The sequence below is a fragment of the Rhinatrema bivittatum genome, chromosome 5 (genome assembly GCF_901001135.1).
Source record: "Rhinatrema bivittatum chromosome 5, aRhiBiv1.1, whole genome shotgun sequence".
NCBI lineage: Eukaryota > Metazoa > Chordata > Amphibia > Gymnophiona > Rhinatrematidae > Rhinatrema > Rhinatrema bivittatum.
In genome coordinates this window covers 368,902,054-368,919,188 of record NC_042619.1, presented here as the reverse complement: position 1 = coordinate 368,919,188, position 17,135 = coordinate 368,902,054, and the positions used below count along the sequence as shown (strand labels likewise).

Below are 17,135 nucleotides of genomic sequence, written 5' to 3'. Positions count from 1 at the left end.
GTTACCTTAAATATTGTCTTTCTTGTCACCATAGAGATTTCCCTGCAAACTAAAATAAATAACAACTGTTATACTATTTTTCAGACAGAAATCAGACTCCAGCAAAGGACCATTGAAAAACTAGAGAATGCAATCAAAAACCTAACATTTGTAAGTTACAGAAAATATTTCATAGCTGGAAATTATTTGAAAAGAAATTCAGAAATCAAACTACACTCATTGACATTTGCATTATACTGAATGACGAACTAAAGGAATATTCTCCTCTCTCTTCCCTTTCATCAGTACAATAATCAATGGAATTCACAGTGTTGACTGCCATAGTGAAGATACTACATGCTGGGTGATGCACTGAATTCCTTTGCCTAATAGGCAAAGCAGTGACAAAGTTGAATAACTGGTTTTATTCTTGACCATGAGAAAATCTGGCAAGACAGATTTCTGTCCCAAAAGCTTCATTATTTTTGAATCCTGGAAGTCGTTTTTTTTTTTTTTTTTTTTCCCCCCCCATATTAACACAATGTTCTATTTAAAAATAGTAGTTTGCAACCCACCAACCTGAAAATTATCTGTGGATTTGTACATGGATATACTATAAAGGCAATCCAGATGCCAGTGTTCTGGCAATAGAATACTGTCTCTACTTAAAATCCCCTAATTGATAAACTTCATAGGCTGATATAAGGAATTTTGAGTTTATCATACACCCTGTGAATCTGCATATTGAGTATGTATTAAGCCATTAGGGAACAATGCTGAATATGCTGTATGCTTTGCCTAGGAGATACGCATACGCTGATTAAAACGTAAGTAGAAAAGGTTTCAGTACCAGAGGGACAGGGACTGCTAGAGAGGCATTGGTATTCTTTCCTGGCAGGTGCACGTCCCTCCACCCTCACTCCCACAGGACAATCTTGCATCTGTGCTTGCATGCCTGTGGCAGTCCCCAATCTTTTGGGCCTCTCTGTTCCTCCCCGCCAATTTACCCAACCCTCCCTGGCAACCTAGGAGCAGGATTCCCTTTCTCTGTTTATAGCTGAGCTGCTTTTATCACACATTTGCTCTGTGAAAATAACAGCATGTCACCTACTACCCCTTTTCAGTATTGCGACATAGATTGCATAAACCCCACGCATTCACAGAGATGAAAAGGGTCATAGACAGACAGGGCCAGGGCAAAAGGCAGGGTGGACAAACTTTTTAAACTGGGGTCACATTACTGGCTCTTGTTTGTAAGAGGGGCAAGGTTGGATCACCTTTGGAGCTCCTCCATTGAGGAAAAGAAGGGGGGCCCTTGGAGCTCTTGGGTCTCCTTAAAGCCTTCTCTCACACCTCTCTCCCTCTCTCTTACACATTTCATTTCTCTCCCACTCACATACTTCTCTCTCTCTCACTCATCTTGCTCATACATGCTTTCACTCACATATGCATATATGGCCTAAGGTGATATACATAATATATATATTACATACACATGAAATAAATATGGGCTGAGATGATATGTATCGCATATATCACATGGTATATGTGGGGCACAGAGATATACATTCCATATAATACACACCCGCCCACAGAGTATATATGTGTGGGATTTGATATACTTTATGTATGTTACATTTAGACATGGCATACATGGAGTCAGTGATAAGTTACCCATATAACACACTTGCAGTCCATACAGGGCAGGAGTGATATATTATATATGCTACTCATGCTCTGTCTCACATTCATGCCCGGTGGTGGCAGTAACAGATTACCTCATTTCCTCTGTCTTCCTTTTCTGTCTCTTCCCACTCTCACTACTCTGGGTGCGAGTTCACAATAGGATCTCGTTTTCTGCACCACCACTTTCCTCCAGCAGCCTGCCCAAGCATCACAACATTATCTGCAATGGCTCTCATCGTCCATATCAGCACATCATTATGACCATTGTGGAGGATGTCAGGCTGCTCATGGAGATAGATGGAGGGAGGTGTGACATGGAAGGTCAGAACTTATAGTGAAAGCCCGCAAGGTAGGTGAGTTGCAAGGATGTGGAAGATTGGCTGGTTCTGGCCCTCGGCCTGTAGTTTTCCCTCCCCTGACATAAGACATTCCTTTTTTACCTTTCGAAAAAGACAGACAAAAAAAAACAAACCAAGGGATGTCACGCTCAGCAAGATGGTGAAACTCTTTAGGTCGAGGAAGTCCAAGCCATCGGCATCGATGGCATTTGCACTGATGGACCTGGGAGCCACACCAATGGGCACTGAGCCATCAGCATCAGCGGGGCCATCGGTTCTGTTGACGCCGTTGGAGGATAAGGGTGCTGGGGACCAACCTCTGTCAGTCTCTTCCAAGTCAAAGACATTGGGTTCGTCGTCATCGACCTTGGCACCGGGGAAAGACCTGGCCGAGCACTGAGGGAAGCCAAGGAAGCATCTGCACCGGTCACCTTCGATGCACGGTGCTAGGCTCAGGAAGGTGCCAGCTTATGCCGTGATGCCCGAAGCGACCCCGCTATGAAAAGTCAGGGTCCACGATGGTCTTCACTGGTCCTAGTGCCAGTTGCTGATCCACGTCGGGGATCCAAGGAAGATTTGGCCACCCCTCCTGCCTCCAAGTTGGTTTCGGTATTGGCAACTTTCGAGGAGGAACTGGAGCATAGGGACCAGGTGGTGGTGCAGTGGGTGTTGCATGGCATCAAACCAGCAGCACCAACGGTGCCGGCACTCCCCTGCTGGAACCGCTGCTGGAATGGCTCAATGTGCTTATCGGTGTGTTACCAACCTAGTTGGAACTGGTTCCTGGGAGGCCATCAATACCCAGCGAGGCACCAATGCTTTCCCTGACCGATATGATGCTCATTGGAACCCACGAGAGAAGGAGCTATACTTGACTTAGTGCTCACTAATGGAGATATCGTCTCTGATGTCCAGGTGGGCGCCCACCTCAGCACCAGTGATCATCAAACGGTATGGTTTAATATCACAAAAAAGATACGGAAAAGAAGCACAAAAACCCGAGTTCTGCAATTCAGAAACACAAACTTTGATGAAATGGGGAAGTACCTGGAGGAAGAACTAAAAGGTTGGGAGAATGTGAGAGATATGGATCAACAGTGGACCAATCTAAAAGGAGCAATTGCCAAGTCAACTAATCTATATGTTAGAAAAGTAAAGAAAAGCAAAAGAAAAATGAAACCTATCTGGTTCTCAAAGGAGGTGGCTGACAAAGGCTAAAAGAACAACGCTCAAGAAATACAAAAGATCCCAAAGGGAGGAGTACAAAGAAGAATATCTGGTAGAACTGAGGGAGACGAAGAAATTAATCAAGAGAGCAAAAAGTCAAGCAGAAGAGAGGATTGCACCTGTAGCTTTAACCTGTATTCTCTATTGTATTTTCTTGTCTGTTATCCGCCTTTACCTTTCTTCCAGCTACGTTAGCTTCCAAGTTCTTACCCCTTGTTGAATGTAACTTTGCCTTATTTCACCTCTTTTGTTTAATTTAATTTAATTTAGTTACGCTTCAGTTATACCCTTGTTAAATGTAAACCGATCCGATATGGTAATTACTATGAAGGTTGGTATAAAAAGTGTTAAATAAATAAATTGCCAAGGAAGTAAAGAGAGGTGACAAAACATTTTTCAGATACATCAGTGAAAAGAGAAAAGTTCAACGTAGTATAGTGAAATTGAAAGGTGGAAAGGATCAATGTGTGGAGAGAGATGAAGAAATGGCAGAAATATTAAACAAATACTTCTGTTCTGTGTTCACTAAGGAGGACCCTGGAGAAGGACCGTCGCTAGTTAACAAGATACTGGAGGGGAGTGGAGTAGATGTAACTCCATTTACAGTAGAAAATGTATGGAAAGAGCTGGAGAAACTGAAAGTGGACAAAGCCTTGGGGCCTGATGAGGTTCATCCCAGGATACTGAGGAAGCTCAGAGATGTGCTGGCGGGGTCCGCTGTGTGACCTGTTCAATAGATCCCTAGAAATGGGAGTGGTGCCGAGTGATTGGAGAAGAGCGGTGGTGGTCCCGCTTCATAAGAGTGGGAACAGAGAAGAGGCTGGTAACTACAGACCGGTTAGCCTCACTTCGGTGGTGGGAAAAGTAATGGAGTCACTGTTGAAAGAGAGAATAGTGAACTATCTACAGTTGGGAGAATTGATGGACCAGAGGCAGCATGGATTCACCAGGGGAAGATCCTGTCAGACAAATCTGATTGACTATTTTGACTGGGTAACCAAGGAATTGGATCAAGGAAGAACACTCGATGTCATCTACTTGGATTTCAGCAAAGCTTTTGATACGGTCCCCCACAGGAGACTGGTGAATAAAATGAGAAGCTTAGGAGTGAGTGCCGAGGTGGTGGCCTGGATTGCAAACTGGTTGACGGACAGAAGACAATGTGTGATGGTAAATGGAGCGCTCTCTGAAGAGAGGGAGGTTTTAAGTGGTGTACCACAAGGATCGGTGTTGGGACCGGTCCTGTTCAATATATTTGTGAGCGACATTGCGGACGGGATAGAAGGTAAGGTTTGTCTTTTTGCGGATGACACTAAGATCTGCAACAGAGTGGACACGCCGGAAGGAGTGGAAAGAATGAGACTGGATTTAAGGAAGCTGGAAGAGTGGTCGAAGATATGGCAGCTGAGATTCAATGCCAAGAAGTGCAGAGTCATGCATATGGGGAGTGGAAATCCGAATGAACTGAATTCGATGGGGGGAGAAGGGCTGATGTGCACGGAGCAGGAGAGAGACCTTGGGGTGATAGTGTCTAATGATCTGAAGTCGGCGAAACAATGTGACAAGGCGATAGCTAAAGCCAGAAGAATGCTGGGCTGCATAGAGAGAGGAATATCGAGTAAGAAAAGGGAAGTGATTATCCTCTTGTACAGGTCCTTGGTGAGGCCTCACCTGGAATACTGTGTTCAGTTCTGGAGACCATATCGCCGAAGAGACAGAGACAAGATGGAGGCGGTCCAGAGAAGGGCGACCAAAAAGGTGGAAGGTCTTCATCGATTGACTTATGAGGAGAGATTGAAGAATCTAAATATGTACACCCTGGAGGAAAGGAGGTGCAGAGGTGATATGATACAGACTTTCAGATACTTGAAAGGTTTTAATGATCCAAAGACAATGACAAACCTTTTCTGTTGGAAACAAATCAGCAGAACCAGGGGTCACGATTTGAAGCTCCAGGGAGGAAGACTCAGAACCAATGTCAGGAAGTATTTCTTCACGGAGAGGGTGGTGGATGCCTGGAATGCCCTTCCGGAGGAAGTGGTGAAGACCAGAACTGTGAAGGACTTCAAAGGGGCGTGGGATAAACACTGTGTATCCATCAAGTCTAGAGGACGTAAATGAATGTGGGGGGGGGGGGGGGGGGGGGAAGATTTGCATTCACAAAAAAGCAGGGAGTAGCTTGCTTTTTATGGCAGTTACTACCCCAAATCAAATAAGCCTGATACTTCACTTTCAATGCATATCCAGCATAGCTCTCTGCTTCAGTGGCAGGGGAGAAAGTCTGATACTTCAAGCATATCCAGCATAGCTCTCTGCTTCAACGGCAGGGGAGAAAGTCTGACACTTCAAGCATATCCAGCATAGCTCTCTGCTTCAACGGCAGGGGAGAAAGTCTGACACTTCAAGCATATCCAGCATAGCTCTCTGCTTCAACGGCAGGGGAGAAAGTCTTCAAGCATATCCAGCATAGCTCTCTGCTTCAACGGCAGGGGAGAAAGTCTTCAAGCATATCCAGCATAGCTCTCTGCTTCAACGGCAGGGGAGAAAGTCTTCAAGCATATCCAGCATAGCTCTCTGCTTCAACGGCAGGGGAGAAAGTCGGACACTTCAAGCATATCCAGCATAGCTCTCTGCTTCAACGGCAGGGGAGAAAGTCGGACACTTCAAGCATATCCAGCATAGCGCTCTGCTTCAACGGCAGGGGAGAAAGTCGGACACTTCAAGCATATCCAGCATAGCGCTCTGCTTCAACGGCAGGGGAGAAAGTCGGACACTTCAAGAATATCCAGCATAGCTCTCTGCTTCAACGGCAGGGGAGAAAGTCTGACACTTCAAGCATATCCAGCATAGCTCTCTGCTTCAACGGCAGGGGAGAAAGTCTTCAAGCATATCCAGCATAGCTCTCTGCTTCAACGGCAGGGGAGAAAGTCTTCAAGAATATCCAGCATAGCTCTCTGCTTCAACGGCAGGGGAGAAAGTCGGACACTTCAAGCATTTCCAGCATAACTCTCTGCTTCAACGGCAGGGGGAATGAAGAAAAGTGGATCTATATACAGACAACCAACAAGGATTGAATTACATAGTCTGGGTAAACAAATAAGCGTGGGTGTAGCTTGCTTATTGCGGCGGTTACTACTCCTAACTAATTAAGCTAGATATTTCATTTAGATGCAGCTCCAACACTGCTCTCTACATTAATGGTGGGGGTGGAAGGGTAATAGAACCAAAAGGTTACTAAGAGCCAAGAGAAATCTCTGCTTCCGTGGCTTCCCTGAGACGTCGGCGTCGAAAGATTGTCATGCCCTAATTCAAAGATTCTGCTTATTTATGCTGCAGGAAACGCATAAAGCAGATGGGTTTGAGCCTCCTGAAATAAATTTTGATTGTGCGCATAGGGCCTTGCGCTCCCCACAGCCTAACCGTTCACACGATAACATCGTCTGCTTCATGGAGTTTAAAATCAAGGAAAGAGTGGCAGCGGCAGCACGGGAGAGGACTGATTGGCAATGGGAAAGCCACAACATTGCCATATTCCTAGATCTCTCATTGGCAACCCTCCAGAATCTGCAATCCTTTAGATAAATCACATCTTTTCTTCGTAGTAAAATTGTGAAATACAGATGGACACATCCATTTGGACTTTCCTACTCTCTAGATGGTATCACACACAAATGCTTGACCCCAGAAGAGGCTATTCCCAGCCTCATGGTTCTTGGCTACACCGTCTCGCAGACATCACAGAAACCTTCAGGATCCAATAATATCTGTCCTCCTTACCCGGCTTGGCAGCGGGTGGGAAAGCGAAACAGCTGTCTGCGTAGGCCAGAGCTTTCCAAAGTGTGTGTCGGGACACATTAGTGTGTCGCCTGTAGTGTGGAGGTGTGTCGCCCGGTCCACAGGGCCGGCGGAAGCAGGGAACTATAGCAGGAAGATCGGCGGGCAGTGGTGGAGCTTACATCAACACGGCCCGAAGAAAAGGGTCACGTTCACTCCTCCTCCTTCCTGCCTGTGCAGCCCTGGAAGAAAAACGTTGCCGGAGCCGCGTGGGCAGGAAGGAGGAGGAGCATCTGCTGCGTACAGAAGAAGAGCAGCATTAATGGGCTGTTGCGGATCCCACGTTGCGACGGCCTGAGAAGAGGAGGAAACCCGATAGCAGGGCCGCTGCGGATCCCACGTCGCGGCAGCCCGAGAAGAGGAGGAAACCCGATAGCAGGGCCGCTGAAGATCCCATGTCACGGCCAGGGAAGATCAGGGCCTCTGAAGAGCCCATCCTTCGGCAACCCGTGCAGAGGGACAGCATGTGCCAGTGAGAGCCTGTGCTTGAGCAAGAGAGCATGTAGGAGTGAGAGAGCCTGTGTGTGTGAGAGTGAGACAGCATGTGCACGAGAGAGACAGTATGTATGTATGTATCTATGAGAGAGAGGCATGTGAGAATGAGAGCTGTGGATGTGTGAGATTGCATGTGAGTGAGAGCCTGTGTGTGTGAGAATGTGTGAGATAGCGTGTGAGAATGAGAACCTGATTGTGTGTTTGAGGGAAGACAGATGGAGAGAAAAGAAATAGAAAAAAAGACCCTGTAAAAGGAATTGGCAAAAAAACAAGAAAGGAAAGGTGGAAAAAAAAGCCTGTGACCAACCGATTAGAAAACTAAGATCAGACAGCAAAGGTAAAAAAAAAAATTACTTTTTAGTGATTGGCACATGTAATCTTTGGGAATGTGCAAGAGTAGCACTTTCTCTATGCCGTGGAAGCCTGCAAATATTTATTATGAGATAAAATGTTTCACAACACAACCTATTTATGTATATATTTAAGGAAACATACATAAATTGTTGAAATACATTTTGTTCGTTTAACCTTTAACTTCTGGTTTGCTGGTAGACTGAATTACTGTGTCACGAAATTATGTTTTTCTAAAAAGTGTGTCACCAACATGAAAAGTTTGGAAAGCTCTGGCGTAGGCAATCCGGGGGTTCCTATACCTGCCATGGTCCTCCCTAAGTTTTTCTTATGCATTCCTTATGAGGAAATCTGGGGCCACTAGGCTCAGTGCCACTGAGCCCTTAACTTTTCAGGATTATATTTTCTGATATCTATGTTAACGAGTTTCACTGTTTGTTGGACGCAGTTGTGCTGTTTAATTCAATTTTGTCTTATAAGCTGTGGTTTGGTGTGAGTTGGTGGAGTACCAGCTCTCTCCTTTGTGACAACTTTCATTCCCCCGCACCGGGATGGGAGTAGACCTGCATGGAGGGTACAGCAGGCAGCATTCTTTGGGTTTTCAGGACTGAAATAGTCCTCACAGGGTTCATGCTAATTTCATTGTTACCTCAGTCCTTGATTTGTCACACCTCCACGCTGCATATTTTTTGCTAGTGGTTGGTCAACCTTTAATACTCATATCATATCCTCATTGACATAACTATACAGTTCATTCTCCAGGATTATGATACTTTCACACTACCTGGAAGTACCATAGATGGTATTCTTTGCTTAATCCTTGGAGCTGATACATTCCAAATCCTTTTCATAATTTACCTATTAGTGCTAATATGGCTACGCTAAAAATACTTTCCATCAATACCAAGGGCCTTAATGCTCTTCAAAAGCGTTCCCTTTTCTATAAGGAACTAGTAGTTTCCACATCAGACATTGTATTTGCACAGGAGATGCATCTCACTCGTTGGTATGAATCTCTCATGAAATCCTCATAATTTAATCACCAATATTACTCTGCAGCTAACAAGTCTGCCAAGTATGCGGGAGTGGGTATTTTGTTTGCATCGCGCCTGGTTTTTGAATGTAAGAAGTGCATCTCGGACCCTCAAGGTAGCTATTTATTGCTCTGTGTTACCATGTATGATTCTGACTTCACATTTCTTAACTTGTATGCTCCTAACAGGGAACAGGGTGTTTTCTTTAAGCATCTCCAACACATTGTAACTCAACATTTTTCTGGACATTTAATAATGGGGGGTGATTTTAATGTAACCGTGTCCCCCTCCTTAGATACCTCCAAGGGGCATTCCCATATGGTCATGGTTCATTCTAGAGCTCTTAAAGAACTTTTAACTGAGCATAACTTAGTAGACTCTTGGAGGATTACCTTCCCACACTCACGGTCCTACTCATTTTACTCCAAATCGCATAATTCCTACTCACAAATTGACTGACTACCTGATGGTAGATAAATCCCTCTTTCATTGGGTCCGCAACCCCGAGGTGGGATTAGTTTCCTGGTCCGACCATGCTCCCATTTCTTTAACACTCCAATTACCTACGAGAGACCATGGCTGTAAATTTTGGAGGCTTAATGATTCTCTTTTACAAGACCCTGCTTTTGTACAGGCCTCTAGACAGGTAATTAGTGATTTCTTTACAATTGATGTTGGCTCAGTTACCTCCCCGATTATGGTGTGGGATTGCTTTAAATCATATATCAGAGGTCACTTTATTTCCCACTCATCCTATATTAAAAAAACAGAGAGAGGCGGCTTGTTCCCTACTGCGGGCTAAGATTGCAGAACTCACTCACCAGCTGTTGCAGTTGGGTACTGCTGTGGAATAGTGGACCCTAGGGCCGACCTACCACGAGAGGCGGGGTAGGCCGGGAGGCGGAGCCAAGGCTCAAAGTGTTCACCAGGTGATTGCCCGGAAACCAGGAACCCCCCCAGGAGGAGCCCGTAGGGTCCTGGCTCCTTGGGACTTAGGTACCAGAGAGAGAGTCCAGTAACAGAGAACCAGGAAGTCCAATGGTAATTGAGTCTAGCACAAGATCTTCACCCGGGTACCCAGAACCCCCCAGGAGGGGCCCGTAGGGTTCTGGCACCTTGGGACTTGGGTACTAGAGAGAGAGTCCAGCAATAGAGAACCAGGAAGTCCAAAGGTAATAGAGTCTCTAAGTGAGCAGACGTGAGTAGGAGCAAGTAGAAACCTGGAGCAGGGTCCGCAGCCAGCAGGTGTAGGCAAGGCTGAAGGCTGAAGCAGGAACAGAGACGAGCCGGAATCCAAGGCAGGCGGCAGCAGAGCGTAGTCAGGGACGAACTGGGGTCGAGGCAGGCAGCAGGCAGAGCGTAGTCAGGGATGAACCGGGGTCGAGGCAGGCAGCAGGCAGAGCGTAGTCAGGAACTCCAAGGTCAGCGGCAGGAACTCAGCAAGACGAAGCGCAACTCAGAACTACAGACTGTAGTGAACCTCGTTGCAAGGCGATGATGGAACGTCCGGACGCTGGTTATATCTGTCTCAGAGCGTGACGTCATCAGCGCAGGCGGGGCTTGACTTCCGGGTTCTGGGCGCTCAAAGTGGCCGTACTCGCGCGCGCGACCGCAGTGAGAGAGACAGGCAAATGGCGGATGCCACATGGAACTGAGCGCGTCTTTGGGTCCTGGAGACCGCGGAGTGCGGCGTCCCCAGACGCGGATGTAGGCGCTGGTCACAGGGAAGAGAGGGGAAGCGGTGCAGACCGCAACACCAGCATGTCAAAACGGGATCCAAGCAGATACTAGCTCAGCTTTCTAAAGCTAGAGATGATTTGCACAGACTAGATCTAGATCATATCACACATGTATTAAATCTTACCAGACAAACCCATTTTGAGGGGGGAAATCGAGCTGGCAGGATCTTAGCACATCAATTAAAAAAGCAAACTTTCCAGAACCATATCCTTAAAATTAAAAATGAGAAGGGTCAAGTTGAATCTACTAATTTGGCTATCACCCAACAATTCCTCAAATTTTAGCAAGAATTATATTCTGCTGAATCCCATATTCAGACTTCAGACATAATCCAATATCTTCAATCTCTTACTCTGCCCCATCTCATATTAGAGATGAGTGACTGATTAAATGCTGAAATCACAACCCCAGAAATACTCGTTGCCATAAAAACCTTACAGTGAGAAGGGCGCTGGGACCCGATGGTCTAACAGCCAAATTCTACAAATCATTTAGCTCTATTATAGCACCACACTTACAGAATCACTTCAGTTTTTTACGGGAGGGTGGAGCATTGAACCCAGATGCTAATAAAGCCGGAATTACCATCATAGCCAAACCAGGCAGAGACCCCGCTTTATGCGCATCCTATCCCCCAATTTCATTGATCAACTTAGATCTCAAAATACTAGCCAAAATTCTAGCTGATAGGCTGAATTGCTTCATAGCTCAAATTATTCATCCAGACCAGGCGGGTTTCATCCCTGGACGTATGGCTAGTGACAATGTCCGTAAAATCATTAATATTATCTGGGGTACTACCCACCAAAAGGAAGAACACTTACTACTGGCCATAGATGCTGAAAAGGCCTTTGACATGGTCCACTGGCCTTTTCTATTCCAAACCCTCCAAGCAATGGAATTTGGCCGCCTTCTTTCAAAACTGGATTCAGGCTCTTTATAACTCACCATCGGCTAGCCTGAAAATTAACTACCAATACACCACCCCCTTTCCAGTAAGACGAGGCACGAGACAGGGGTGCCCCCTTTCCCGCTTATTTGCTATTTTTCTTGAACCATTAGCCATTAATATACGGACCAACCTGGAAGTGCAAGGCTTTTCTCTAAACTCATATGAATCCAAAATGTCTCTTTTTGCAGATGATATTATATTCTCAGTATGTAATCCCACTATATCCCTCCCAGAGATAGAAGCTGAATTGGCCCACTTTAGTGCCATATCTGGTTTCAAAATCAACTGGGACAAGTTAGAGATTTTAAACATTTCTTGTCTGCCTGTTATGGTTCACACCCTGCTAGACTCTCATGCTTTTAAATGGGTGCCCTCTAAACTTAAATATTTAGGGGTTTATATTAGCAATAATATATCAGATCTCTTCCAGCTCAATTACACCCCCCTCATTAGGAAAGTTGATATAGACTTAGATAAACACAGCTATATTAACTGCACTAACCACATCTTCTGGCAACAAATTCCAGAGTTTAATTGTGCGTTGAGTAAAAAAGAACTTTCTCCGATTAGTTTTAAATGTGCCCCATGCTAACTTCATGGAGTGCCCCCTAGTTTTTCTATTATCCGAAAGAGTAAATAACCGATTCACATCTACCCGTTCTAGACCTCTCATAATTTTAAACATCTCTATCATATCCCCCCTCAGCCGTCTCTTCTCCAAGCTGAAAAGTCCTAACCTCTTTAGTCTTTCCTCATAGGGGAGCTGTTCCATTCCCCTTATCATTTTCGTAGCCCTTCTCTGTACCTTCTCCATCGCAAGTATATCTTTTTTGAGATGCGGCGACCAGAATTGTACACAGTATTCAAGGTGCGGTCTCACCATGGAGCGATACAGAGGCATTATGACATTTTCTGTTTTATTCACCATTCCCTTTCTAATAATTCCTAACATTCTGTTTGCTTTTTTGACTGCCCCAGCACACTGAACCGACGATTTCAATGTGTTATCCACTATGACACCTAGATCTCTTTCTTGGGTTGTAGCACCTAATATGGAACCCAACATTGTGTAATTATAGCATGGGTTATTTTTCCCTATATGCATCACCTTGCACTTATCCACATTAAATTTCATCTGCCATTTGGATGCCCAATTTTCCAGTCTCACAAGGTCTTCCTGCAATTTATCACAATCTGCTTGTGATTTAACTACTCTGAACAATTTTGTGTCATCTGCAAATTTGATTATCTCACTCGTTGTATTTCTTTCCAGATCATTTATAAATATATTGAAAAGTAAGGGTCCCAATACAGATCCCTGAGGCACTCCACTGTCCACTACCTTCCACTGAGAAAATTGTCCATTTAATCCTACTCTCTGTTTCCTGTCTTTTAGCCAGTTTGCAGTCCATGAAAGGACATTGCCACCTATCCCATGACTTTTTACTTTTTCCTAGAAGCCTTTCATGAGGAACTTTGTCAAACGCCTTCTGAAAATCCAACTCGAATCATCAAAGCCAATTACAAATTACTCTACCACTGGCATCTAACACTGACTAGACTGCATCACTGCTACTCAAGTGTCTACCCTCAATGCTGGCGTAAATGCCATCAGCCTGGAACATACTTGCATTTGTGGTGGGACTGTACCCTCATCCAACCTGTTTGGGCATATGTCTCAATGTTGTTATCTGATCTACTTAATGTCTTCTACACTCTCTCCAAAGAACAGGCACTCTTATTTATCTTTGACACCTTTTCAGTGCATACACAAACTCTTATACAACAAATCTGCACGGCCACTAAGATAGAGATAGCGACCACATGGAAAAGACCCCATCCACCCACCACGGACGAAATTCTGTGATGTTTAGATGGAGTATGCACTCTCTACCGATTAACTGCGCTGAAGTACCATCGTCTTTCCAAATTTAATCCTGTTTGGCAGCCCTATATTTCCTGGAGACATCTGAACTTTACATCTCTTTAAGTTTTTCAACATCAGCTTGACCCTAGATCACACGTAATATGCAGTTGGAGCGATAAATCAATGACTTGACAATCACTTATTTTATATAGCATGATGGGGGGAGGGAAGGGACATTGTACACTGTTTTAATTTTCAATTGTATGATGCTGTTTGATTCTATGTTTATTGCACATCTTGTTTATCAATGTTTACACATAACAGCAATAAAAATTGCAAATAAAAAAAAAGAAAAGGGAAGTGATTATTCCCTTGTATCAATCCTTGGTGAGGCCTCACCTGGAGTACTGTGTTCAGTTCTGGAGACCGTATCTCTTAAGAGACAGAGACAAGATGGAGGCAATTCAGAGAAAGGCGACCAAAAAGGTGGATGGTCTTCATCGAATGACTTATGAGGAGAGATTGAAGAATCTAAATATATACACCCTGGAGGAAAGGAGGAGCAGAGGTGATATGACTGTCAGATACTTGAAAGGTTTTAATAATCCAAAGACAACGACAAACCTTTTCCATCGGAAAAAAATCAGTAGAACTAGGGGTCATGATTTGAAGCTCCAGGGAGGAAGACTCAGAACCAATGTCAGGAAGTATTTCTTCATGATTAATGCGACACCAACATTACTCTATGCTTCAACGGCAAGAGGAAATGTGGAAAAAAGGATTTGCATCCACAAAAAAGCAGGGGAGTATCTTGCTTGTACGGTGGTTACTACCCAGAATCAATTAAGCCTGATACTTCACTTGGAATACATATCCAGCGCAGCTCACTGCTTCAACGGCAGGGGGGAATGTAGAAAAGAGGATTTATATTCAGACAACAACCAACAAGGACTGAATTGCACAGGCTGGGTAAACAAGCGTGGGAGTAGTTTGCTTATAATGGCGGTTACTACCCTTAAACAATTAGCTAGATACTTCACTTAGATGCAGCACCAGCACTGCTATCTATATCGATGGCGGGGATGGAAGGGAAATAGAACCAAAAAGTTACTTATAAGGGCCAAGAGTAACAGCTAAGTATGAAAAAAAAAGTGTGAAAGCTTGCTGGGCAGACTAGATGGGCCGTTTGGTCTTCTTCTGCCGTCATTTCTATGTTTCTATGACAGAAGAGCTGGTGAAACTGGTGTCTTTGCCTGAAAGAACACAAGGGATAGATATCTACAATGCTGTGATGGAGGCTTTTTTGCCACAAGACATAAGACCAGAAAAAGTGGTTTCAATTACTAGTGATGGGGCACCTTCTATGGTGGGGGCAACATCTGGTTTCATACAGTTCTTTGTTAAAGAAACAAAACATCAAGTCATTCAGTTCCATTGTATTATACATCAAGAAGCTCTTTGTGCCAGGGAAAGCAGCAAAAAATGTGATGATGTCCTCAAAGATGTTACAAAAATGGTGAATTAGATCATGGCTCGTGCTTTGAATTTTCGACAGTTTCAAGCACTTCTTGAGGAGGTGTATAATTGTTTACTTATGTACAATAATGTCCGATGGCTGAGCAAAGGACGAGTCCTGGAGAAATTTGTAGCCTGTTTTGATGAAATTAGGCTGTTTATGAAAAAAATAGTGGAAAGTGTTCTAAACATCAAAATCACAGAACATATAGAAAGACATGGTTTAATGGAACAAAGTCAGATTGGCTTTACCCAGGGCTAGTCTTGCCTCACAAATCTGCTTCACTTTTTTGAAGGAGTTAATAAACATGTGGATAAAGGTGAACCGGTAGATATAGTATACTTGGATTTTCAGAAGGCGTTTGACAAAGTTCCTCATGAGAGGCTTCTAGGAAAAGTAAAAAGTCATGGGATAGGTGGCGATGTCCTTTCGTGGATTGCAAACTGGCTAAAAGACAGAAAACAGAGAGTAGGATTAAATGGGCAATTTTCTCAGTGGAAGGGAGTGGACAGTGGAGTGCCTCAGGGATCTGTATTGGGACCCTTACTGTTCAATATATTTATAAATGATCTGGAAAGAAATACGACGAGTGAGATAATCAAATTTGCAGATGACACAAAATTGTTCAGAGTAGTTAAATCACAAGCAGATTGTGATAAATTGCAGGAAGACTTTGTGAGACTGGAAAATTGGGCATCCAAATGGCAGATGAAATTTAATGTGGATAAGTGCAAGGTGATGCATATAGGGAAAAATAACCCATGCTGTAATTACACAATGTTGGGTTCCATATTAGGTGCTACAACCCAAGAAAGAGATCTAGGTGTCATAGTGGATAACACATTGAAATCGTAGGTGCAGTGTGCTGCGGCAGTCAAAAAAGCAAACAGAATGTTGGGAATTATTAGAAAAGGAATGGTGAATAAACAGAAAATGTCATAATGCCTCTGTATCGCTCCATGGTGAGACCGCACATTGAATACTGTGTACAATTCTGGTCGCCGCATCTCAAAAAAGATATAATTGTGATGGAGAAGGTACAGAGAAGGGCTACCAAAATGATAAGGGGAATGGAACAACTCCCCTATGAGGAAAGACTAAAGAGGTTAGGACTTTTCAGCTTGGAGAAGAGACGACTGAGGGGGGATATGATGGAGGTGTTTAAAATCATGAGAGGTCTAGAACGGGTAGATGTGAATCGGTTATTTACTCTTTCGGATAGTAGAAGGACTAGGGGACACTCCATGAAGTTAGCATGGGGCACATTTAAAACTAATCGGAGAAAGTTCTTTTTTACTCAACGCACAATTAAACTCTGGAATTTGTTGCCAGAGAATGTGGTTAGTGCAGTTAGTATAGCTGTGTTTAAAAAAGGATTGTATAAGTTCTTGGAGGAGAAGTCCATTACCTGCTTAAGTTCACTTAGGGGCGGATTTTAAGAGCCCTGCTCACCTAAATCCGCCCAAATCCGGGCGGATTTAGGGGAGCAGGGCCCTGCGCGCCGGTGAGCCTATTTTACATAGGACTACCGGCGCGCGCAGAGCCCCGGGACTCGCGTAAGTCCCGGGGTTTTCGGAGGGGGGGCATGTTGGGGGCGGGGCCGAGCGCCGCGCCGTTTTTGGGGCATGTCGGCAGCGTTTTGGGGGCGGGCCCGGGGGCGTGGTTACGGCCCGGGCGGTCCGGGGGCATGGCCGCGCCCTCCGTACCCGCCCCCAGGTCGTGTCCCGGCGCGCTAGCGGCCCGCTGGCGCGCAGGGATTTACGCCTCCCTCCAGGAGGCGTAAATCCCCCGACAAAGGTAAGGATGGGGTTTAGACAGGGCCGGGCGGGTGGGTTAGGTAGGGGAAGGGAGGGGAAGGTGAGGGGAGGGCAAAAGAAAGTTCCCTCCGAGGCCGCTCCGAAATCGGAGCGGCCTCGGAGGGAACGGAGGTAGGCTGCGCGGCTCGGCGCGCGCCGGCTATACAGAATCCATAGCCTTGCGTGCGCCGATCCCGGATTTTAGCGGATACACGCGGCTCCACGCGTATCTACTAAAATCCAGCGTACTTTTGCTTGCGCCTGATGCGCCAGCAAAAGTAGGCCAAATCGCGCGGTTTGAAAATCTACCCCTTAGAGCA

The 17,135-nt window shown here is 45.0% G+C and overlaps 1 protein-coding gene across 1 annotated transcript in view; it reads left to right on the top strand.

The window, feature by feature from the left end:
• TSGA10 (testis specific 10) overlaps positions 1-17,135 on the top strand; it is a 607,624-nt gene that overhangs the window by 27,664 nt on the left and 562,825 nt on the right. Inside the window, exon 3 of the mRNA XM_029604773.1 lies at positions 85-150. Coding sequence (XP_029460633.1) covers positions 85-150 — 66 coding nt within the window. The remainder of the gene's footprint in view (positions 1-84; positions 151-17,135) is intronic.